The sequence below is a fragment of the Rhinolophus sinicus genome, chromosome 17 (genome assembly GCF_057876585.1).
Source record: "Rhinolophus sinicus isolate RSI-liver-muscle chromosome 17, RSI-T2T, whole genome shotgun sequence".
NCBI lineage: Eukaryota > Metazoa > Chordata > Mammalia > Chiroptera > Rhinolophidae > Rhinolophus > Rhinolophus sinicus.
Window position 1 is genome coordinate 146,330,001 of NC_142517.1, and position 26,568 is coordinate 146,356,568.

At 34.2% G+C, this 26,568-nt stretch overlaps 1 protein-coding gene across 6 annotated transcripts in view; it reads left to right on the forward strand.

The window, feature by feature from the left end:
- The window catches only part of GALNT13 (polypeptide N-acetylgalactosaminyltransferase 13), a 462,057-nt gene that overhangs the window by 43,997 nt on the left and 391,492 nt on the right, over positions 1-26,568 (forward strand). For all 6 annotated transcript variants that reach the window (XM_074336508.2, XM_074336503.2, XM_074336499.2 and 3 more), the window contains exon 3: positions 14,934-15,179. In XM_074336508.2, coding sequence (XP_074192609.1) covers positions 15,038-15,179 — 142 coding nt within the window. In that variant the 5' untranslated portion in view covers positions 14,934-15,037. The remainder of the gene's footprint in view (positions 1-14,933; positions 15,180-26,568) is intronic.

The following is a 26,568-nucleotide window of genomic DNA, read 5'->3' on the forward strand; positions in this document are numbered from 1 at the left end:
TTTATGAATACTCCCATTTTTTTTCTATTATACACATAATTAAAAACATAGAAATGGGTGAAATCAATAAAGAACAAAAGAAAAATAATAAAATCAGTATTCTTAACTATGGTGCTGGCCCCAGAAATCTTAATCTTGAGCAGGTCTTTGATTTTATCTAGAGCGCCTCCATTATAAGCTTCCTGACGTTAGGTATCCCAAGCACAGGTCTGGGAACATTTGCGTACTTAAAAATTATTTGCCAAATAAATGAAATAAATAGTTTATATTTGAATAATCTTAAGTTCTTTTTCCTTTCTGAGTTGTATTAATGAATTATTTTGCTCATCATAATATTGATCTCAATAATAGCAATGGCTAATATGTACTGAATAGTTAATAGTATGTGCTACTTCCTCTGATTCTTATTATATGTGCCTAATTCTTACCACGACCTTTTAAGTAGGTATAACTCTTCCTGCCATTTTATAAACATGGGAACAACTGAAGGTAGCTGGGCAGATTAACCTCTCCACTCTCCAAATGAAAAGATGGAGGAGGTGAGACTTGAATCAAAGTCTGTCTAATACACTTAACCAATATATTCTGAATGTTTAGGGAAAAAAATAATACTTTCTATATTTCTGGCTCTTTGATGTAATCATTCATTGTTCTGATATTTAGCGTCTTCAGTGTCTTAGTACTGGTAAATGAGTATCAGCACAAACTTTCTTAGGTATTTCAGTTATTATTTTGGTCAGGATAGGATGATGGAAGAAATCAGAATGTGGATTCAGGCTTTGGGTAAGAGAAAAAGAGCTTCATAAAATGTTAAGTGGAAGTTATGGAGAAATATTGGGATGGCCAAGCAATATATTTTCTCTATAGAAGGAGAATAAAATACAGGAAAGTTCGGGAAAGAATCGGAAAAACAATTGGAAAAACAACTAACAAATATATACTGCAGAGCCAATTGCAAATTGAAATGAAAATTTCTGGTTAGGTGATTTTTATAATTGAAAAAACAGGAGAATATGGAGAGGAAATTAGATGGATAAAAAGAGGAATATAAGCAATATAATGAAGAGAATCATGATTTAAATATGATCAAAGAAATATAATTTAATAAAATTATAAGAGTGAGAATAACCAGGAATTAAAAATGCCATAAAGAAAAAAATCCTATGCATCAGTCAATAGGTTTTGTTGATTCAGATTGCTGTCTTTGTATATATCTTTGCCAGAAATGTGAAGCAAATATAAAAAATAAAATGTTGATTGCTGTTCTGCTGGGGTGGAGCTGAATAAATGTAGGAAACATGAAAATTTGTATACTTATTATGTGTTTTTTTGGGGGGGGCTGGAGAGGAATCATACCAGCATTTTCTTTCTCAGTTTGAATGCTGTTTCATTCCACATAAATCAATAGATAAGAGATTTTAGAATGGTGCACACCTACTGATTCGTTCTGATGTCAATCAGTAGTTAGAATGTATTTACTATGCTTATCAAAATCAAAAGAAAATATTGTAACCATTCAGCCACCTAAATAGTGGGGCTTTTCCTTGAGCTAAACAGATGTTATTGATCTTGAAGCTTTATTCATTTTCTGTTTTAGCTATAAACCTATAAAATCTTTGGGGAAAAAATGTATGAGCTGTTTGCTTTTAGAATTTGAATCTTGACTCAAGAATAAGCTGTAATAAGAAAACTGTTTATTAATAACTCATGGTTTCTCACTGCTACATTGTAAGCTATAAAGATTTCATTTCTAGAAAGGAAATCTAACAATTGAGGTAAATTTGAGTAGGATGATGATAACTTCTCCCCTGCCCACCACCATCCCTAAGCCCTCTGTCATAGTCCCCATATTTCTGTGAATACTACTGAAAGAAATTTGTTTTTATAAGTTGACTTAATTGGTAGTGATTGACACAAAGTGATAAGTGAACATACATCTTTTGGTGACTCAGAGACAGAGACATAATATTATTTAATTATTGAGAGAAAATGATAATTAAGGTCACATTAAGGTCACTTAAAGTAGTATAGCTAGATCGGACATTTAAAAACAGACAACGGGATAGATTATATTAGTTGTATACTACATCTGTTTTTTTTGTTTTGTTTTGTTTTTTGTTTTTGTCTCTGAATAAAAGCAAACACAAGGGTGCTTGCTTTTAACAGGGAGGTTTTTTTTGTTGTTGTTTTGTTTTTTGTTTTCCCTCATGGTGACTTGGTTTTGAAACTACAAAATTTTGTCATTATCTTAATAATGATTTTTTTCAAATTACAGTATATTATTGATAGGTGATCATCTTTTTTCTATAACAACAATTACCGTAGTCAGGTACTTCAGTTAGCATGCTGTTTTAATCTAAAGTACCTATATTTTGGGTATAAAGAGAAGAATATTTTGGGGTCCGAGTTGGTATGTCTTTAAATATTAAACTGTCCTTACATAAATGGAATATAAAATTCACTTGTGTTATTTCTTTTCTAAAAACTTAATTTGATTTGATGAAATATATGCATCAGCTGCAACAGTGAGAATGATTGGAAGTTTGTAGTCTTCCTCAATTTTATGATCACTTTTAAATACTGGTCCTGCTTGTTTTAAGAGAGTATTTATTTGGAAGGAAGACCACAAATGTACCCAGCAAAAGACAGTTTCTGAATCTTGGGTGAGACTCCAGGTTTGGAAAGTTAACCGCTTTTTGAAAAGAACGTGGAGTTTTAATAGAATTTGACACATGGGGTAAACTTATTTTTCCAAAGCCATACATATTCTGTCATACTTGAGACTAGTTAAAAAAAAAAAAAAAATTGGAAACAGAATACTTAAGTCAGGCTTTATTTTAATAGGAGGTTCTGCCCTCCTTTTCTTTCTTATTTACTCTGTTTTGTGAATAACTTTTGACAGATCTTTGTGTCTGTTAACTCTCTGTTTGCTATATTGCATCACAACTGAGTGTGAGCCCATGTATTCACATATGCATGTATGCAAATATCACATAACTCAGAATTTTATTCTTTAACACTATTATTGGTGGTTTTCTTATTTACTTTAAAATAAAACATATATTCCAATTATTCAGATAACATATACGACTTGTGGATAATTTGAAAATTAACCAAGATAGTGAAAGGAATGGCAAAAAAAAAAAAAAAAATCCACACATTCTTACATATTCTTTTCATTACTTTTATATGAGTAAGATAAAGAAAGTAATTGTAAAAATAGTACATAAACTAGTGAATATCTTGATTTGTTTAATTTTATATTATCATATACGCTTTTCTAATTTTTATCACAAAATTTCATGTTTCCAATAGCTGCATAATATATTGTCAGTTATATATTTTGAACTACTTTTTAATAAATGATATTGTGATAAAACCACTGTGCACAACGCCTTTTTTAAAACATGGTTTTTTTTAAAGAGAGTTTTCCAGTAGAAAAATTACTAGTTCAAAGTATATGATTATATTTAAGAATGTAGGTACAAAATCATATATATTTTTAATAAACCACATTTCTCTCCAAGTAAGTTTTTACTGAGTTTCCCCGAAAATAAGACCTAGCCAGACAATCAGCTCTAATGCTTCTTTCGGAGCAAAAATTAACGAGACCCAGTCTTATTTTACAATAATATAAGACTGGGTATAATATAATATAATATAGTATAGTATAATATAATAAATATAAAATAATATAATACTGGGTATAATATAATTTAATATAATATAATACTGGGTCTTATATTAATTTTTGCTCCAAAAGACGTATTAGAGCTGATTGTCCGGCTAGGTCTTATTTTCGGGGAAACAGGGTGCTAATTTACATTTCCATCTTCAAAGTGAAAAAAGACGAATTTCATGTCAACTTTGCTAAAGTGTAATTTTGTCAAAAGCAGTTTTTAATTTTAACTTATGGGTCTTTAACTAACAGACTCCCTAATTAAAGTAATTAGTAGTTTTCCCAGATGATATGGGAAAATGCTACCTTGGTTTTGGGTTGCCTTTTCATGTGCTTGTACAAATAATCCCGTAATCTCTGCTCAACTTTTACATTTTGTGAAGAGGTATTGTGTCCTCCCCTTTCTCACATATTTTTGGCAAATTTTCTTTCTGTATAATATTTCTGTTTTCTATTATTGTATTATATACTCCATTATATTAGATTGCTTTATACTGAATAACAAGTTACTCTTTTTAGCAATTTCACATGACAAGGTTGCTATGAATATGATTTTTAATCTTTGGGGATATAATAATTTTACTTAATTGTTAATTAATTGGGGACCAATTATTCAATATTCTGATTTTTTATTCTTTTTTTGCTTCTTCCCTCTAATTGCCTGTCTTTTAAGGCACTTAATTTATGATTAATCACTTCACCCTGAAGGTTGCAGGGGGAAAAAAAAAAAAAAACTGAACCTGCAAATCAAACTAATCAGAATACAGTAGCTTTAATTAAGTAGTTTTTAATTTTTTAAACAGTTTTTTGTAGTAGAGGAACTTAAATATTTCAACTGTTAATGTTTTTTAAACTAGTTTTAATAAAGGTATGTTTCTCTCATGTATCAAATATGGTAAAAAAAAATCACTAAATTATAATATTTAAGCATGCAAATAAAATTTGATTTACATTTGTGTGATTTTATAACAACGTTGCAGAAAGGCACCGTAACTCATTTTACTTCTAGAGTTTCCCGTGTCCAAGTCCCTTCTGCGTCCTCTCCTTTATGCTGCTGGGGTCCTTATGTGCCGTAGACTCCTGGGCTTTTGTTTGACTCTCCTTCACTTTCTTTTTGGTTCCCACTAATTGCCAGCTGGAGCAGAGTACTGATATAATATTACAAGATAATTTGATATTGTTCTTCATTATTTTGTACAAATAAGTGCCCCTGTTTTAGAAAGAAAACCTAGACACTAAATAGCCACATTACCCTGTACATTTCAAAGAAGAAAAACTTGTAATTCATTCCTTACTTCTCTTGTCATAAAGAATTCAAAAGCCTTAAGGCTAGCTAGGAAGCTGATGTTAAGATTTTCTAATGGTTTGGTGTCTCTGTGGAAACATTTATTTTCATTTTAACCATGTGATTTATGGCAGAAGATGGCCAGCTTTCTGGTAGATGTCTGTTGGGAACTGTCCAAATGCTCTGCTGTTGTCTTAAATCTCTAGGTTTTATATCCAGTTGAACATTTTGGATTTCTATTTTACCCTCTTGGTAACTATTAATGAATAAGCTTAAACCACTGGTATGGCATGTTATTATTTGAATACTGAACAGTCTTTAAATAACTAAAGCAAATGAATGATGAATAGTTTTTAGGTTGTATATAAAAAAAATCCATTATCTTTTTGAGGGTTATATGTTGCTTTTTACAAGCTTTCTTTCTGAAGACTTAATTTTATTATGTTTTAATAATAATTTTTTGCTTGTAAAGTCTCATTAACATATATTTTAGGCTTTGATATTAATAGCATCTTCATAGAATGGGTCTCTTTATATCTAAGCATCACTACAAGACCAATGTGTCACAAACTCCTTGAAAAATTGCATCTGCCTCATAAATATTCCTTATGAAGCTTCACCTTTCTTTCAATCTCTCTATGCCCAATAATTCTCTGTGTGGCTGCATTCTCACAACATTAATAATTACATACAATAACTATGTGTTAATAAGAGTTTCTCATTTGAAATCACTCCTAATGTTTCACTTACCTCCTTTCTTATCCTTACCCCAGTGCTTTTGAATGTCTCCCCTACTGGATCCTAAGGCAGAAGGCAGGGATTCTGTGTTTATGTGTTTTATCTTTAGTGACTAGCATGGTGTTGGCATCTATACAGACACCCAGTTGCTTCTGTAGGATAAATGAAAGAAATACTTCACTTTTTATAATTAAGATAATAGTTTTAGTCTGAAAGTAATACATGCTTCTATTAAAAATTCAAACCTACAGAGGGCTATAAATCACTTCTACTCCTCATAGGTTATCAAGTTTAGGCAACAGACAAAACAGCAGTCAGATTGCCAGCTGGAGAAGCTGTACCATTCACCCAAGTCATCTGATTACTCGGCTACACTCTGATGCTGAATCTAGGTAACCGAGAGAACATGAATTGACTCTGCCCCATCCCTTCACCTCGTGGGATACAATATGGTTCCTCACCAGATGTAAGAATTGTTACTCTCCCTCATAGCCATGAAATTTGGTGTTTCCCAGCTCAGTAAATATAACGTAACCTCTTTTTATTTTTTCTATTATCTTTCTCTGACCCATACCTTTCATATAGAAGGATTAGATGTGAATGGGACAAGGGCAAGGGCATTTTCACTAAATTTAAAGATAGCTCCTATGTTGGCCTATATGGGCCATTGTCAGGGGATTTGGTTAGCAGCATACATAGCCAAGAGTTTATTAACCTCATGGTCTAGGACCACGCCAGTTCAACAAGAGAATCCAAGCACCTGAGTTAGAATCCAAGTATGTTTGTACACTCTAGGCCACCTCTTGGCTATCTGTCACCTGGAGGAATACCAACCATCTGTCTTGGGCTCAATGTTAGGGGATGGAAAAATGTGCTATGTCCAGGAATGGACAGGGAGGGATCCCATATTTTAAAAATAGTTTTATGTAATCCCCCACCCATTTATTTCTGATCATTACTCAGTAGATGGCCAAGAGAAGATGAATGTTTTAATGTTTTTAGGGGGAGGGCTAAATTTGGCGAGTCAGTTGTCTTGCTCAAGTGGTAGACCACGAAGTGATTAGAAGGTTGGTCAGATATCTTTTACAGTCAGTTTTTAAGGAGGTCATTCCAACATTCAATTGAAAAACAAAACAAAAACAACAACAACAACAAAAACATACTTCGAATGGTATGGAGTATGGAAAATCTGTCTAAAACCTTGACTGTCATTCCATTGTCGAGTGACCTGTGTGACAAAAGGCATGCCATCATCAAACTGTAGATCATCTGGAAAACAGAAGATGTGATCCACTTTAATTTCATGGGCCTTAGTGGTATGGCCAGATGTGGTTGATTGGACAAGAACAACGGCACTGTAACCTGAGACCATGTAGGATGATGACTTGGGTGCCTGTAACAAAGAGAACCATACTCAAATAGAGCTGTAGGTAGGAACCCTACTCCTCCACCTCCTCCTTAACTTCTGAACCACATATGAGGTAAGACAACTAAGTTTACGAACTCATCATAGAAAAAGTGCTACATGCCTCATTGCTGAATATCACTACAGTCACCTTCGAAGTACTCCCCTTGGGAAGCTATGCACTGATACCAGCACCTAGTCCACCCTTCAAAGCAATTTTGGAACTCTTTTTCTGGAATGGCCAACAGACCTGTCATCTTATTACCCTTGATGTCCTGAATGTCATCAAAATGTCTTCCTTTCAATATTTCCTTTCTCTTTGGGGAAAGAAAGAAGTCAGTTGGGGCCAGATCAAGTGATTAGGGGAGTTATTCCAATACAGTTATTTGTTTACTGGCTAAAAACTCCCTCACAGACAGTGCTGTGTGAGCTGGTGCATTGTCGTGATGTAAGAGCCATGAATTGTTGGTGAAAAGTTCAGGTTGTCTTTTTTATGCAGCCTTTTCAGCACTTCCAAATAATAAACTTGGTTAACTGTTTTTCCAGTTGGTACAAATTCATAATGAATAATCCCTCTGATATCAAAAAAGGTTAGCAACATTGTTGCAACAAGTTTGTGAACTTAATTGTCAGGCCTCGTATCTGTACAATTAATTATTATTTGGCAAGAAAAGGAAATTAAGTACTGGCATGTGCTGGAACATGGACAAATATTGAAAACGTTATTGTAAGTGAAGAAGACAGTCCCAAAGGGCCATGTATTACATGATTTCACTTATGTGAAGTGTTTAGGTTAGTGGTTACCTAGGGCTAGGGGCAATAGAAGGATTGGGAGGTTATAGCAAAGGGGAGCTGTTTTCCTTTGAGGTAATGAAAGTGGTCTAAAATTCATTGCGGGGATGGATACATAACTCTGTGACTATACTACAAGCCATTCGTTGCATATATACTTTTAATGGGTGAATTGTATGGTATGTAATGTATATGTCAATAATGCTGTATGTTTTTTTTTGAAGAAATTAAGGCAGTACGTCAAGGTAGTTGGTGATGGGGGCTTGGATTACAGTGGTATCAGTGGAATTGGTGACCAGTGGCTCAAATCTGAAGGTAGAGCCAGCAGACTTTGCTGTAAGATCAAATAAAGGATGTGAAAGAAAAGAGCTGATAGAAACAAGTGCAAGGCTTTATGGCTAAGCTATGTCAAATGCTACTTTGGAGGTATGTAAGATAATGCTTGAATATAGACTATTCGATTTTCCCATGACCATATCAAATAAGGTTTCCACATAATGGCAGGGGCTAAAGTCCGTTGGACTTAAGAGTGAATTGGAGGATAGGAGTATGGGGTGTCTAGACAGTGGTTGTACATAAATCTTCACAGAACTTTTGCTTTAAAGGTGAGGAGAGACCTAGTGGGATAGCTGAAGAGGGATGTGGGATCACATTAGTTTATTTTAAGATGATTATTCATATAACATCTTTGTGTTTAGAGCAATGACTTATTAGAGAAGAAAAACTGATGCCAAGAGATAAGTGCATCCGTATAATCCATGAACATGTGAGAGCAGAGGGTATTGCACTCCTAAAAGGAGTTAGTGCATATGTTGTAGCACTTGGACTTGCAGATTTAGGGGTGTAAATATAAAAATCAAGTTGATAACATTCAACATGGCAATGTGCAAAATTCTCTTTGGATTGCGTATAATCGTTTCTGCTAAATTTAGAAGATGAAAAAGTGGGTGCTAGCGCAAATTAAGCCTGAAATACTGTTGGAGGCAAAAATGAAGTTGTCCTACTTGAAGCACATCATGAGGAGTCAGAGTTCCTTGGAAAAGACAGTGATGTTGGGAAACATAGAATGTGACAGGAAAAGAAGAAGACCAAATATGAGATGATTGACAGCATAAAAGAAGTGGTAGGCATGAGTCTGCAGGAGCTGAGCAGGGCTGTTGACAGGACACTGTGGTCACTTCTCGTTCATAGGGTCACCTGTAGTGGGAGGGGACTCAATGGCACAGAACACATAAATGTAGAAGTGGTGAGCTGAGAGGAAAAAGCATGCAGATGGCAGTATGAGGACGGTAACCAAGATGCAAAGTTTTCTGAGGGATGGAGATTGATTTGACTAGGAAGGGTTGCAGAGTACTGTGAAGCACTGAAAGTGTGCTTATAGTGTGAGTTTATAGATTTAAAATGAGAACAGGAAGCATATTTGGGGGCTTTCTTTTCAGCCATGTTCATCTGTTTCCATGTAGGAGTGAAGCAGGGGAAAGTTGGATTTGGCCAGTATGTTAATTTGCTAAGGCTGCCCTAACAAAGTATCACAGAATGGGTGGCGTAAACAACAAAAATGTATTTTCTCACAGATTTTAGAAGTCCAAAATTAATGTGTCAGTAGAATTGGTTTTGTTCTGATGCCTCTCTCTGTGGCATATAGATGGTCACCTTCCCTGTATTTACATAGTCTTTCCTCTGTGTGTACCTGTGTGTGTGTCCTAAACACCTCTTCTTATAAGGACACCAGCCATATTGGATTAAGGCCCACCCATACAACCTCAGTTTACCTTAAGTATCTCTTTAAGGGCCCTATCTCCAAACACAGTCACATTCTAAAATACTGCGGATTAGACTTCACATACAGATTTTTTGTTTTATTTTGTTTTGTTTTGTTTTGAGGAGGACACAATTTAGCCCATAACAACCAGTGCTGGAGTTTTAAAACTTAAATATATTGGCGTGAGAGTGGGCATATGTAATAGATGTGAAACTCCGTTCTCATATAGCTTACTATTTAAGAAAGAGGGACAAATAACAAATAAAAACCCAATTAACTTTTTAGTATATTGGGGGGTGGGTAGTAGGTATAGAGAAGAAGATTAAAGTGAGGTAAGGAAATACAGAATGTGTTATTTTATATAGGTAGATAGGAAAGTGCTCCATGATTTGACATTTAAGCAGGAAAGAAGTGCTATTTGGAGGAAGTAAGAGTAGGGAGCCACGGCTATATCAGCGGACAGAGAAAACAGCCTATGTAATGCCCTGAGGCAAGGTAATGGTTGGTCTATTTAAGGAACAGCCAGGAGACTCAAGACACTGCCATGAAGAAAGACAGTAGATGAGATCAAAAAGGTATTAAGTGGAAACCCTCTTATATGATGCAATTGTGCCTATGATTCCTTTAATTAATCAAAAGTCAATTCAGTGGATCATATGAGAGGTACATAAACATTTTAATTTTACCTTAGAAAGTGAGGTATAATTTATACAAAATGAAATTTGCACAGATCTTAAATATACAGTTCAATGAGTTTTGACAATTGCAATATGCTGTTTATCTCATACCCCATTAGAAATTACATTAACTATACTTGGGATGATTATATATAAAATATATTTGTAGTGCTCCAAATATTAATATTAAATATACTCAATATTAAATATATTTGTGATTTAATATTAAGACTATTTGTAAATATTAAATACGTTTGTGATGCTCATCTTGTCTCCTGACCCCCTGAATACACTCATACTGAATGTACACTGCCTCTAGGATCGGCGGGGAGACTTCTTGTTCTTTCAGTGATGTTCATGATGATAACAATATTACTGTTACTACTAATAATAGCTACTGTATATATGTCAGGCACTGTTATAAGAGCTTTATGTGTATTAATTAATTAATTCAATGCTTACCATAGCCTTTTTTTTTTTTTCTTCCAAGTCAAGTTGTTGTCTTTTCAATCTTAGTTGTGGAGGGTACCGTTCAACTTCAAGTTGTTGTCCTTTCAGTCTTAGTTGTGGAGGGTGCAGCTCAGCTCCAGTTCCAGTTGCCCTTGCTAGTTGCAGGGGGCGCAGCCTACCATTCCTTGTGGGAGTCAAACCGGCAACCTTGTGGTTGAGAGCCCGTGCTCCAACCAACTGAGCCATCCGGGAGCTTAGCGGCAGCTCAACTCAAGGTGCCATGTTCAATCTTAGTTGCAGGGGGTGGAGCCCACCATCCGTTGCGGGAGTTGAGGACTAGAACTGGCAACCTTGTGGTTGAGAGCCCACTGGCCCATGTGGGAATCGAACTGGCAGCCTTTGGAATTAGGAGCATGGAGCTCTAACCGCCTGAGCCACCGGGCCAGCCCCTTATCATAGCCTTTTAAGGTAGCTACTATTGTTCACATTTGGTGAATAGGAAAAAGGAGGCATGGATCAAATCATTAAGTAACTCGAATTAAGCCACACAATTAGTGAGTTTTGAAACCCAGATTAAAATCATGACATTAACTCTAAAATATATATTTCTAGGTTTTAAGCTAGCTTGCTTCAATTCTTGTGTTATGAATATTTAAATTTTTCTTAGTTTAAATACACATAAGGGCATTTTTCTTTTGTCATTTCTTTTCTTTTCTTTTTTTTTTTTTTGCTTCTATCCCACCATTTTTCCACATAAGACATTTATTTAGCATTATCTGTGTCTGCTTCCTTGTCTCTTAGTGTATCTTTTAGTTGTGGTGTGGTTTTTACAGTGATTTTTTTTTTTTTTTTACAGGATTTTACATTGATTTACGTTGTGGGTATCTTCTTTTAGTTCACCTTCATTTTACATCTTCCTTCATACAAAGATCAGTCTTCCTGTCTATAAAGCCAGTAGCTAATTTAAGGTATTTTTTCAGTGCTCACCCACTAAATTTATCAGTCTATAAATCAAACTCTGAAAAATTGTCCAGTCACCAGTTCACAAAATCTCCTGCATAGCTATTTAAAACATTTAAAATGTGTTGGGTGCCTGAAATTTCTGGGATCACTTACCAGCAGTCTTACTTGTACGCTAGTTTCCAGGATCCTTTGGCAGCCTCAATACAGCCTCATAAAATAGATTGAATAAATTTGCACCTATTATGCAATTTTCTGCAAGAGAAAATATACGATGAGATAAAAATGAGTCTAATGGCAACTAACTCCTCGAGTAAGGGATAACTTCCTAATTAAAAACAAAAAATGTCTTATTTGCATAACGTAATTACCAAACTTCTAAGCTTTATCTAGATTTTTTTTTTATATTTGAAATTGATTTTGATAAAGATAGGAAAAATGGTGTATATTTTAAAACAAAATCTTGTAATATCTCATAGAATATTTGGCTGATCCACTGTTTTGTAGGCAGGAAGAAAAGGAAAGGCAGTCTGACTAGCAATATGGTACTTGATAGTTTTCTAACTCTTGAAGTTTTCCTATGTAGAGAAATATTTTTTAAAGAGGGAAATAACTGTACTCAAAAGATTTTGAGATAATCAGAGAAGGAAAAAGGAGGTTGTATTTTTGGATAGAAGAGCCTGTCTGTAGTTTATGCAGAGTTGGTCATGCTCCACATGGGTTTGGCAAGCCAGGAATGTTGCAGAACTTGGACTGGTTGGAGAAACAGAACAGTATTTGCAAATAAATAGGGGCTTATTGGAATAAAAACATAATACAGATGCTGATTTTCTTAAATAAACCTGGGCCACCAACTGTGCTTGTATTGATTAGTGTGACTGGGTATACTGTACCATCCTTTTGCTCAACCAGTTTTGTTCTTATGCGAAAAGTATTGGAAGACAACATATGAGATTACTATTTTATAAGTGCCAGTAGATAAGACCCTTGTCAATGATAACATTAAGTATATTTTCGAGTTAGAGACAGAATTAAAACTTCAAATGTATAAGAAAAGACTATTCCATAAATTAACAAAAATTTAAACAGCAACTTAATTATATCCCATAAAATACTAAAGTTCCACTTCTCTCAGTGCTAATGTCTTGATGTATAGATCTAGCAGGCTATGAAATTAGAGTAATTTGAATAATGCTTGGAGTGGCAATAAGATATTATTTTCCCTTTTAATTATAACTAAAGTTAAAATTAAATTCTCAGTAACCTTAACTCTTAGGCTATTAGGAAATGACTAATCTTAGACATTTTAATATTTAATATTACGTGATTTCAGATTTTCTATTATAATATTATTCTTCATATTTTCATTTTAAAATGTCCTCATTCTTTATCCTGCTTAAGCCTCACAATATTTTGTGAGTTGAATAGGGTAGAAAATACGTTGTAAGTAAAGGCAGTGAAGCACAGAGAAGCAAATCTTGTCTACCTAAAGTCATCTTTTCATTTTATGACATAGGTAGGGATGGTGTTGTTTGTGTCTTTATTATCAATTTTTATAATAAAATATTTCATGTAATATATAGATCCTATATTGTAAAATGTTTTATTATAAGGTATTCCTTTTAAATCTGGGAATGGCCATTTGGTAACCATCAGTCTTATATATACTTTTCCATGGAACTTTTTTCTACAATAAACTGAAGAGACTTATACCATTTTAGGACCAAAAAAAGACAGAACATTTGATAGCTTTCATATCTCGTATTCAGTAAGCATACACAAAATAAGAGGAAATGTACATAGAGGAATCGTTCTCTTATTATCAGATTTAGAGGCTGAGTTCTGATGGTTAGCTGTATTTTTACAGAACATGAAGTCAAAATGAAATAGATAATAAGCATAGCATTTTTTCCAAGAAAAATAACAAACAAACCCCAAATTTCTTAAATTTGCACAGTTTGTTTCTTTTCTAAAAAAAAATATATGCAGAATAAATGTAAATTATGTGTAGATATAGAAAGTAGACTCTTATAATAATTTTTAAGGTGTCATTTTATGTAAATTTTGAATTTGTTACCAGTCTGGATAGGCTGTAATAAGGCAAGAGCATTTTTGTTGATTTATAATGCAAAGTCAGCTGCCATTAATTTAAAGAGCTTCTGCCTCAGCAAATTGTGCTTTGATGTTTTTATTTTGAGACAAATGTTTATGAAATATTTTAAGTACCTCTGTATTTAATAGCTATTCTCCCTGAATATCTGTCAAAACTGTTATTAATACTTATTCACATCAACAAATTTATACTTCAGTTGATATTATTTTAAATGTAGCAAATGATATGAAAATATTTTTGGTTTGATGTATTTACTGTACAGATAGAAATGAGTTAACCAGGTCCTTATTTTTCTGTGTAGTGTAAATAAAACCAGTATGTATATGGTGTTAGTCCTACACTTACTTTGAACATCTTTCAATAATTGTGTGCATGTCTTTGTTATGCCTTTTAGAATTCTTACTTTAGTTATTCTATATCACTTTACACTAGTATGTTATTTCTCCTCTGATAATTTTTTAATGTATGCTGTCCATTCTAAAATAAACATCTCTTTCTGTGTAGACCAGAAGGAGTTTTTAAAGCTTAACAATTGATGACTTATTTCATATAATTGCATTTTTTCAGAATCTGAGATTTTTTTTCTGTAGCTTAATATTAATAACTTTGTGTTCTCCGAGGTGGTTTATAAGCATTACCATCATATTTAGTCCTCACAGCAAATCTTTAGGTTTGGCCCTATTATTCTCGTTTTCTAGAATATATTGTATCCCAGGATGATTTCTATTTCAGCAGTATTGGCTCCTCGAAAGTGCTGAAGCAGGGTAAATTCAGGTGCTGTATAGAACGTTATGACAGGACAGTACAACTTGAAGAAATATTTGTCAAGGGTCCAGCAGAGTAGTGGCTGATTTGGGTTTAGTGGTTCAAATTTTAGCCATCTGGCTTGCTTACAATTTTCATTTGTTTGCACTTTTAATTCTGAATTTGAAGGCTGGGTGCTGATATATATGGGAACATTATGTAAGTTATATGTTAAAGCTTCTTTATACAAAACAAACTCTGTAGTAATGGAATCTTCTTTTCTTTTTCTTCTTTTCTTCTCCTTTTTTTTTTTTTTTTTTAAATGCAGTGGGATGCATTCTACTCTTATCCTGGAGTTCACCCCTGTGGCTTGGATTTATTATAGTAGCATCTGTCTTCGATCTATGTGTTAACTAGAAATCAAGGAAAGACATGAGGAGATTTGTTTACTGCAAGGTGGTTCTAGCCACTTCGCTGATGTGGGTTCTGGTTGATGTGTTCTTACTACTGTACTTCAGTGAATGCAACAAGTGTGATGACAAGAAGGAGAGATCCCTGCTACCTGCTCTCAGGGGTAAGTGCTTATGAAGTAAATGTTACTTTTGAACAGATGAGAAGGGTGGTGACTCATGACAAAGCAAGAAACTCCAACACAAGGCTTTTTTTTTTTTTAACTTTTTGAGTTAGAAGAGCATTTTGGCAGAACTATTAATGTACACTTAACCAAGGGAAAGCTACTATACTTTTCTTGACTTCAGTATCTTGTAGGAAGAAATTAGAAGAGTGAGCTAACTTCTAAGGTACCTTCCAATTCTAAAATTCCTATGTTTTGTGACTATATGGGAAGAAGAATTTAGAGAATATTCAAATTGGACAAGATTTTAAACTTAAGCCTCCAGAAGCAAAAAGCCCTTAGGGACGAAGCACATGACATACACAGGAAAGGGAGTGTATGTCCCTTTAGGAATGTATGTCTCCTAAAGGGAGACGGTGGACACTATAGCAAAATACAATTGCACATCATACCCCCGAAGACCCTCGCAAAAACAATAAAACAAACAAACAAACACTTTTTTACACCAAACAGATGGTGGCTAAATTCAGCCTGTGGGCCATCAGATTGTTGCCATATGTTAAGGGCAAAAGATAATTTCAAGTATATTATAAGGTCACTTTAACTCAATATTTACCTCTTTAAATACCAGTTTCAATGACTAGATAAGAGTGAATTCTAAAGAGTCAAAGTGATATGTATTATATAAATGGGGGTTTATTAAGTGAAGTCATAGAGATTATTTTCCTGTAGTTATTCCAAATAATTTTCTTTATGCTTTTTGTTGACTTCTAGATCTGTAAGTAGACTTTTGAAATATTCCTAGTAAATGAGTACTTCTAAAATACTTAAAGGTGCTTAAATTTAGTTTTAGTCTCATTGAATTAAACATTTTTTTCCTTGAAATCTAGTTAACATTAATTCTCTGCTTAGCAAAATCTTCCTTCATAAATATAACAAGAGGTAAACTTTGAGTCCCAGTTGAACCATTTGTACCTTTGGAAAGAGTGGTTCTAAATTACTGACTTGAGATTTGCATTTATATAATGAATTTAATCTGCTTTTAGTGTTATATATATTTCTGAAGTTAGTTATTAATCAAAATGTGGTACTAAACAGAATTTCATTGTTACTATCTGCTTGTTTGGGGTTCAGGGAAACAGAAGAGTATTTCCAAAAATTAATTTTTATTAAAACACAATTTTGGACATCTTGAGTTTGCTTTAGATTGCAATCCTGCTCTTGCTCAATTTGAGAAATTCTGGTTATCTTCCTGTTTTCAAAATGAGTCTAACTTTCTCACTGTAGCTTTTAACTAGTACAAAGGTTGAGAAAAAATACTTTGGAAGTGAATGAGCCAAGATCCATTTAGGTAGTTTGTGTGCATTTTTTATACCTTTATACTAGAACTATTCAAAGAGAAGAACATTATGAATCCATCAGCTTTTGATAAATGAACATGGAGATTGATTTGCTGATCGTCAGTTAAAATCCCAGAATAAATCAGTCGTGTCTTCTTCTTTGTTAGAATCAGTTGAGCTGCTACTTGGCTGACAGTGGAAATGTGTTTTGATGGATCACATCAGTTCTCAATGATCACTTTGTCATTTGTTGAATGGAGTCATCTAGATTGGTCACACACACACACACACACACACACACACACACACACACACACACACACACAAAATGTTATAATCTGATTCAGCAAAATTGCACCAGCCTTTTTTCTACAAGTAACAAAAAAGTACAATTTTGCTGATTTAAATCCTTAATGCTCAGTCTTAAATCTAAAAATGTCAAGTTTAGTGATGCAAGGCAAAAACAGTAATTTGTCCTTGTACTTAACTTATAAATTAAACTATATTGTCTTTATTCTTAAGACTCGTTTAATATTGTACATTAATGTTTGTCTTGAATAAGTAAAATAGACTTTAGGGGTTTAATTTTATTTTCTATCTTTACTTATTATTTCAGAATATTATTTCATTTAAGAATTTGTGGCACACATTTAAATATCTTTTATTAACAGGCACATGATGCTGTGCAAAACTCAGCTGACTGAAAGTTTTTTTTTCTAAATATACTAAAAACAGCCCTTTTGACTTTAAAAAAAGACAGTTGATCTTTCTGGACCTTTGTGTCTCCATTATTAAAACCCACGGTTTGGACTGGGTGGTTTCTAAGATCACTTCTAGTTCTAAATTTTAAACAACTTTTAATACTTAATATTAGCATAACTCTGAATTAATTTTTAAGAAATGTTCATTAATTTGTTCATCAAATCTACAATTATTTAGGTGCCTATCGAATCAACATGTTGACCATAATAAAATAAAATAAAAATCAACATGTTGTATACCTTAAAGTTATACAATGTAGTGCATCAATTATATCTCAATTAAAAAACACACAATGTGTTTGCCAGGTAATGGGCAAAGAAAAACAAATCCTAAGCATAAGCATAAAGATATCTGTGTCACAGCTGGCATAACAAGATTACTACAAAGTTAAAATTCCAGGCTTTGTTGAGCAACCTTGTTCTTGCCTCTGACCCCCTGAACTAGCTATGTGACTTTTGGCAAATTCCTGAACCAAACCTTAGTGTTGTCACTTAAAATGAGAGACTTAGAGGCAAGAAATCCTGCTTCACAAGGTTGTTTGAGAATTAAATGAGATGATGTGCACACACCCCTCAATGGAGTATTGGCCGACAGTAATCCTTTATCAATATCTGTTAAATGTGAGCATGTGCCTGAAAGGTTTGAATGAGGCTCTACCAGGCTCTGCTGTCCAGCATGAATGGGGTCCACAGCAAGGGGCAAGGAGGAGGAGTTATTCTGGATGAGACCTCAAAGGAGAAAGTAACTCTTAAAAAAATTATTTGTTAAGTGACTATTACATAGTAATACCTGGATGGAGATATAAGGAAACTGAGGTACCAACTGTCATGAACTCATAGTCAATAACAAAGTAAACATTTCTCTCTCTCTTTCTCTCTCTGTCTCTCTGTATAAGAATGTAATTTAGAAATGATTCCAAGCATAATGGATATAATGGGTCTTAGGATGAGGAGAGGGATGCTCTGAGTAGAGGAAAATGGATCTAGAGTATTAAATAATATTTCACAAAGGCTGTGGCATTTAAGCTGAAGTCTAAAACATTAAAGTAGGAAATGACTAGTCAACGAAAAAAATACTATAACTTTTATGAAATTATAAGATGACAGAATGCCCAGGATACTTCTGCAGGAGAAAAATATAGATAAAATTAGAGTAATTAAGACTGTAGTGTTGCCACAAAGGGATGCAAAGGGTAGACAGATTGCCCAGTGAAGCAGAACGCAGACCCCAGAAGTAGAGTCACACGTGTTTGGAACATTCAGTATATGACAGAGAAAGCACTGCACAGCAGTGGGGGAAAGAAGGGCTACTCAGTAAATGGAGCTGAAAATAAAATGGTAATCCATGTGGAAAACGAATGAAATGGGATGTCTGTCTCATGTCCCAAACCAAGATCAACTTTGGATGTATTAATGTCAAAAACAAAACTAAAACTTGTAGCAAGCACACAATGTGATATATAGATGACGTATTACAGAATTGTACACTTGAAACCTATGTAACTTTACTAACCATTGTTACCTCAATAAACTTTAATAAAAAAAGAAATTAGGTATCTATAAGACTTTGAATTAAAAAAAAATTCTAAAACACCAAGGGAAAACATTGAACATAAAATAAAATATTGATGCATTTTACTGTATTAAAATTGAGAAAGTTGGTTCATTCAAATATACCTTAAAGAAAGAAAAAACATAAATTTCAAACTGTGGATGTTTAATAAACATGCAACTGAGAGATTATTGTCAAATGTATATAAATAACTCCTATTATTAATAAGAAAAGCCCAAATAGTCCAATAGGAAAAAATGGACAACAGATATGAATAGATACTTCCTTGAAAAGAGAACACACATAGTAAACTAATTTATGAAACAATATTTAACATCAATTGTGGTCAGGGAAATGCAGATCGAGGCTACAATTACATATTTATTTATATCCATTCAGTTGGCCAAAATTAAAAAGGCTAAAAAACACCAATTGTTAAAGATGTTGCATCTCCACATTTTTATAACTTCAGACAGCAGTTAGTTTGGCATTATTTCTGAAATCGGAACATTTGTGTATGACCCAACACTCAAGACAATTTCTTCTACGTATACAAATATTTCATAACACTCCGGCTCATAAAAATAAAAGTAGAAAATAACCCATAGGTCCATCAAAAGAAAACTTGATGAATGAATAGTGATATATCAATATAAAGGATTAGCATGTAGTAGTCAAAAAGAATGAAGTACAGTGACTTGCACCAATATGAATTCATATTGATGATATAATAGTAAGATAAGTATAAACGTTATGTCCCTCAAAGATGATATACAGCAGGATACAGTTTTAAAAGCTAAAAGTGACTAAAATTTACAAAGATACATTTTAGGAATATATAGAGATGCAATAAGACTTTATATAAAGCAAGCAAGACTAATTATGAATATGGGATTTAAGATGCTGATTGTCATGCATGGAGGAATATAGGGGCATGGGATGGGGGTAAATATTTTTACTTAATATGGGGCAGTACTAGGGGCCTAGATTTGTTTTTATATGTGGGTTTGATGTGTTTATTACATAATACCGATAACTCAAAGAATGAAAAATTGCCACTGAATGAATTTAAAAATTGGGAAGCCACTAAATGGGTTTAAAAGACAGAGCAAACACGTTCACATTTGTGTTGTAGAAAGATAACTATGGTTTCAGTAAGAATGGATTCAATTCATGGAGGCTGGGTAGGAAGCTGTGGCAGCATTCCTTGAATTCTGTGTAGGAAGTGGTTCCTGTTTAAGCAGAGTAGTGGCAGTGAGCTATGAAAGGAGTGGGTGAAATAAAGAGGTATTAGAGGTATGGGAGTAAGACAGCTGGATGCTTGAGTTGTCTCTGACGGGTGTAGGAGAGGGAAGTGTCAAGGACAAGTGTCCGGTTTCTTACTGGGCATTATCTGACTCAATCAAGTTCCTGAAAGAGGAGAGAATGTAGGAAATGATATGTGGGTGGACACTGAGTGTGTTTTAGACCTGTTGAATTTGAGACACTTGTTAGACAACTGAGTGGAATTGTTCAGTTGGAAGTTGGCTACATTATTAAACTTTGAATAATCAAATTTAAAAGCAATCACTTTTATGAACACTTTTTATCTAGAATGGATTACATTCTTCTCTATTAAATGGAGTTTATGGAATATAATGGAATCTTTGTTAGCCAGTCAGCATTATAATTTTATACATCAATTATGGAATGATGCTGTAAAAAAAAAAAAAAGATTATTTCAAAGACTTGATGGGAGCATGTAGATATTCTCTAATATTAGATTCTAATACAGACCCATGATTCCTTTTCTTTTTCTATTTCCTTAAAGATTGTTTTTTGATAACATTAGTACTAGTTAAAGGAGCAGGTTGACTCTTATGCCACTCTGGGGCCACCTAGAACTAAAATACATTGGAGAATATTTCTAACTCCTAACTGTTATAGAATACTAAGTGTTGCTGCTCCCAAGTTGGAAGAGTTAGAACAGATATTTGAGAGACTAGGTGTTTAGAAGACAAGTACTGCTGCAGGGTACTTACACAAAGTGGGGAAGCGAGGTTGTGTGGCAGATTTGCATGAGCGCTGTGCAATATCTGCTCCTACTCCTGGCTCCCCACTGAGGACCTGTGCCTCGGGCAAGTGAATTAATCTCTCTGGGCATCAGTTGCCATCCAGAAAATGAACTGAATGAGTTATGGTTTTAAAAAATTATGCGGGTCTCCAAATGAAGAGTTATATGTTTCTAGGTTTTTTTGTGTTTGTTTTTTTTTTTTCAGTGAAGCTATGGAAAGTGAACTCTTTTAGTGTTTAGCTCTTGGTCAGTCCACAGATAATGTGCAGTCTGATATGAGAAGTGGTGTAGTCTGATGATGGGAAGGGATCTGCTTAGAAACCACAGAAGGGCCTTCTCGTCATCACAGAGGACAGAATGGATATAAAGTTATGATATTTAAGAAAGGAAGGATCCTACCTTTCTCTACCTGATCCTGAATCTTGAACATATTACACATACTTGGGAAATAATGAAATTCTCCCCCACCCAAGTCGAAAAAAGGAAAAATATCTAAGAAAAAAATTGCTGCTTGTATGTAAATGAAGATAAGTGCATTAGCCAATGATGATAGCAACAATAATTATAAGCTGTTAACTACTCTAACTGTTTACAAATGTTAACTCAGTCAATGTTCCTCCCCAAAAATCTGTGAAGCGGGTATTATTCGTCTTGTTCTTTTACATGTGAGGAATCTGAGTCAGAATAAATGAATTGGAAAACAATTCTGTGTTTCTATTTTAGTCATACACACAAATACTTCTAACACCGGACATGTGGGTTTTCCCCACGCCAAGCAATGCTCTGAGACATCAGTTGCGTGTCCTACAATTCTGACACCATTTACGTGGCGTTTGCATCAGATCCTACGAGTTAAGGGCTCAGCCCCAGAAGACTGCGCTCACTCCAGACACCAATTGCAAGTACCAGGTTTTCACCTGTACTTCTGACCAACCACTTATAAATCATGGTTCCCATGACTTACTCTGTGGATTCCTTAATTTTTGCTAGAATATTCACAGAATTTGGGGACACATTTATGTTTTCCAGTTTATTATAAAGGATATAGTAAGAATATGATTGAACAGTCAGTCAGAGGAAGTGATACATATGGTGAGGTCCATAAGGATCCCAAGTGCAGGAGCTTCTGTCCCCAGGAAGTTGGGGAGCACCACCCTCTTGTCATGTAAATGCAGTAATTAACCCAGAAGCTTTCTGAACCCCATACTTTTGGGATTTTTATGGAGGCTTCATTACATAGACATGATCGATCATTAACTCAATCTCCAACCCCTTCCACTTCCTGGAGTTTGAGGTGGGGCTGAAAGTTCCAAGCTTCTAGTCATGACTTGGTCTCTCTGGTGATCAGCCACCATCCTGGAGCCATCAGAAGGCCACTAAGAGTTACCTCATCTGAACTGAAGACCCTCTTGTCACACATGAAATTCTAAGGGATTTAGTAGCTCTGTGTTTGGAACCAGGGTCAAAGACCAAATATTAGAACAAAAGATGCTCCTAGTGCTCTTACACTTAGGAAATTTCAAGGGTTAGAGCAGCTCTGTGCCAGGAATAGGAGACTAGACCAATTTATATATCTTCTGTTATCTCACAGTGAGGTTAAGGGGAAGTGCCAGAATTTTAACAACCAGTAGAATAGGATTTGGTTATTATACTCTAAGTTCAGTAAAGCACTTGGTCATCAATAAATGCAGTTTGCACTAGAGTTCAAGTAGCATGCTTTTATTCAGAACCAATATGGAGGACATATTCTGAAAACTTGAACTGAGTGTTTTGTCTTCACTCTCAGAGACACCCTGGGCCCTACAAGATCTCCCTGGTCAGTAGGATATACAAACTCCAGCCAGGAAAGTGTTTCCTAGGGACGCTTTGGGTTTCAAATCTATTATAAAACAGTATTTCTTATCTGGCATTTTAAGCTTCTACAAAGTTACTCTTACTCATTTATGTCCCTCAAGACTCTCCCACTGCTGCTCTGAATTGGGGGAAATCAAGAAAATGGGTGGAATTGCTGACTGGTAAGCTCATCTGTATACCTCCATGTTTCCCTTGGTCTGGGAAACTAAGTGGTCTCTTCTCATAAATCTGGGGACACAAGAAGCCTTGCTCTCTTGGATTTTTGACAATGGGCTAATGCATCAGCCCTTTCTTTTGTTTCTTTCTAAAATGTCTCCTTATAACATTAACACCTAGCAATGTACTCATTTATTAAACAGTAAATGTTTATTGTTTTGTTTGATTAATCTTTGGTACTTTAGGGGAAAGTTCCAGGGCACGGGTATGATAGGAAACTGAAAACTGGTAAATTACAGTGTTAAAACTAATACCAGATTTTCCTTGTGTCTTTTTTTTTAAGAAAAATATGGCTTTACCTTGGGAGTGGGGAGGTAGAAGAGTGTGATTGATTAAAATGCATTGTCACTATTGAAATTGCCCTGAATAAATTATGATGACTGCTGGAATTTTCAGATGGTAATATTTGTAGTCAGATGAAAAGTGGGACTTATAGATACAGTCAAGTTGGATTAAGGGGATATATTTCCCAGATAATTTTCAATGAAGTCTATAAATAGTGTTCAAATATTAACAGGTCTTATAAACTTTTGACCTTTGATATTTGCTTAGTCCTTTCATACTATTATTCATAATTCACTCTGATCCCTCTGCCAGTCCACACAGATATATCAGTGTTAGAAATAAAAATACATTGTAATAATGTATGATTATTGGGTTTACTAGGTTAGGTGCTTTATATATATAATTTCAATTAATTCTCTAATATCGAAGGTAGGTGCTATTATTATCTTCATTTACATATGAGAAACTGAGACCTACAAAGGTTAATTAAATTTTCCAAGGTTATAAAACTGGTACAGGGAAGAAAGGACTCATAGCCTAGTTTGTCCGTCTTTTGAGCCCAGACTTTGAACTGACTCAGGTATGCCTTGAATCCTTTTAGGCAGAGTAATCATAACATTTATATACTATTTATAAAATACTTACACAAATAGGGATATTTCTGGATAACAAAGAAGGCTATTTCTAGATAACTGACCTTGTGTAAAACATGTTTTATTTAATATAACTTAGGAGAAACATACTCGATAGTCTTACCATCCCTTATTTCAGACTGTAGTAATTTTGCATTTATTGAATTTCGACAGTGTACTAATTGATTTAGGTTTTTTCAGCAGGTTCCTTCGGGGCCAAGCCTCTAAAGTCTTAGAATAGTTAAAAATTGTTAGCAGTAAAAGCACCATGTTTTTCAAAGTTTAATAAGAACAATTATTACATTTTTTCAGCCATTTATTAAATAAAAGTACTGGGGTAGGTGCTATGAAATATGCAGAGTTTAACCAAATGGAACATGTCTTCAAGAATCATACAGTTCAGTGGAGATATGATGTATACATGCCCAGTATATACATAAATAACTACATTACAAAATAGAAAGTGGTGGCTGCTATAAGAGAGATATCAAATAAACTAGTATGCATATAAATTATGTGGACTTGTGAAAATTGGGAAGAAGTAGGTGTCAAAAGGAAAGAGAAAGCTATTGCTTTTCCCAAAATAAGGATATGATAATTCAATGAGTTGGTTGATTGGAGCAGGATCAGATATAAAGGGGACTTCTAGATTTTAGTTTGAAAGTTAGGATAAAGACAATTTTTAAAGGATGTCTAGTGCTGAGGAAAGGAATTTTTAACTTTGTTCTCCAGGAAATGGGGGACCAGTGAGGGTTTCTGGAAAAGTAAAGATCTGTTGATACTCAGCTGCCATATAGAAGGAGAATGCAATGCTGCTTATTATCTATGCAAGACAATAGCACTAAGACATTTTTATCTTTATTTAAATAAAGACTAAGATGTTACAGTTTGATTCATTAATTAAAACCACTTGAATTAGATGGTAACTAAATGGAATATTAAACCATTTAAATTGATTCCCTTGGCAGATTAATTGGTAGGGACAAGAAAGTTTTCCCCTTTGTAAAACTGAGTTTCGATGTTGTTTTATAAAGTAAGTACTCAGAATTTTAATTAGTTTTAAATAAGCTGAGGCAATTCATGAACAAATATTTGAGTGCTGGATTTGTGTCAGAACTGAGGTTAGAAAAATAAAGAAGACATGTTCCTGTTTTCATGTTTAGAAGGGGAGAAAGGAACACAGAACCTATGAATGAAATGTCGGAGAGACAATATATGAAATAAGTAGAAAAATGCAGTAAGACTATATCTGTATTTTGAGGGCAAGATCTAATTTTCAATTCCATAAAGACTGGAGTTGATTGAGTAGAGAGTTGGGCATAAAACTACTTACCAAATAGTCTACTTATAAAATGGGGATGGACAAATTTGATTTCTAACTACTGGAATTCATTGTCAGTAAGGCATATTGTTGCAGCGGAGAAAACTGGCTAAGATAGAATTTTTATTAGTTTTGTCCACTTTTGTACTCAACAGCTAAAACCATGCATGCCTCATACTATGTGCTCAACTACTAATTGTTGAATGAATGAAAGATGGATGCATGATCAACTTGACAGTTTTTGAATGTTCTCATGATTATAGAGTATCCAGTTTGTGTTGATGATTAAGAAACTTAAAATAACTCAGTTATCATGGCAAAAGCTTTTACTGGTGTTGGCGTTATTGTTTACACACATAGTCCAAACCTTTTTATCCTTTATTCGCCCATATAATTTTTTTTAATTTTCATTTTTTATTAGTTCTAGGTGTATAAAACAACATAATGATTAGGCATTTACACCCCTCACAAAGTGATAACCCCCTTCCCAGTCTGCTGCCCCTTTGACATTGTATATAGCTGTTACTATACCATTGATTATATTCCCTATGCTACACTTTATATCCTGTGACCATATGTACATAGGCTGCCAAAAAAAAGTGTACGCATTTTAAGAAAGAAAAAAAAAACTGTATTAAAATTATGCTGATGGTAACTACTTTGAGTACCTCGTGTAATTGCAAAAGTCAAACATGACTTGTATTCATCTTTTGTTATCAGTATATATTGAGTGTTATGATTTTAATACAGTTTTTCCCTTTCTTAAAATGTGCATGCATTTTTTTTTGGCACCCTCTGTATATGTACTTAATTATAGTTGACATTCAGTATTATTCTACATCAGCTTCAGGTGTACAGTCTAATGGTCAATCTATGAAGTGATTGCCCCCAGTATGTCCAGTACCTACTGGAACCCCACATAATCTTTACAATATTATTGATTATATTCCCCATACTGTATTTCACATCCCTATGACTGTTTTGTGACTACCAATTTGTATGGCCCACATAATTTGATTTATAGCCCAAATTGGCAAATTTATAGATAAGTGCTATCTTTTCTCCTTCAAAATCTGCCTCATGTTGCGTTTGTATACCGTCTATGTGATGCAGAGGCAGATGAGGTCACTATATATCGACATGTGGTAATGCTATCATTGAAGAGAGCTCTGGTTGGAGCAGCCATATCATACGGGATGTGTGGAATGAATCAATACATACAGAACATGCAGAAACATTTATTAAAGTTAGGTTGAGGGGTTTTGAAAAGGATGTACGTATGTGGTATATTTAATTCACCTGTATAAAGAGGATAGGGAAAATGGAGAGGATGGAAAAATGAATATATGAAAGTAATGTTGGAAAGTTTTAAAAA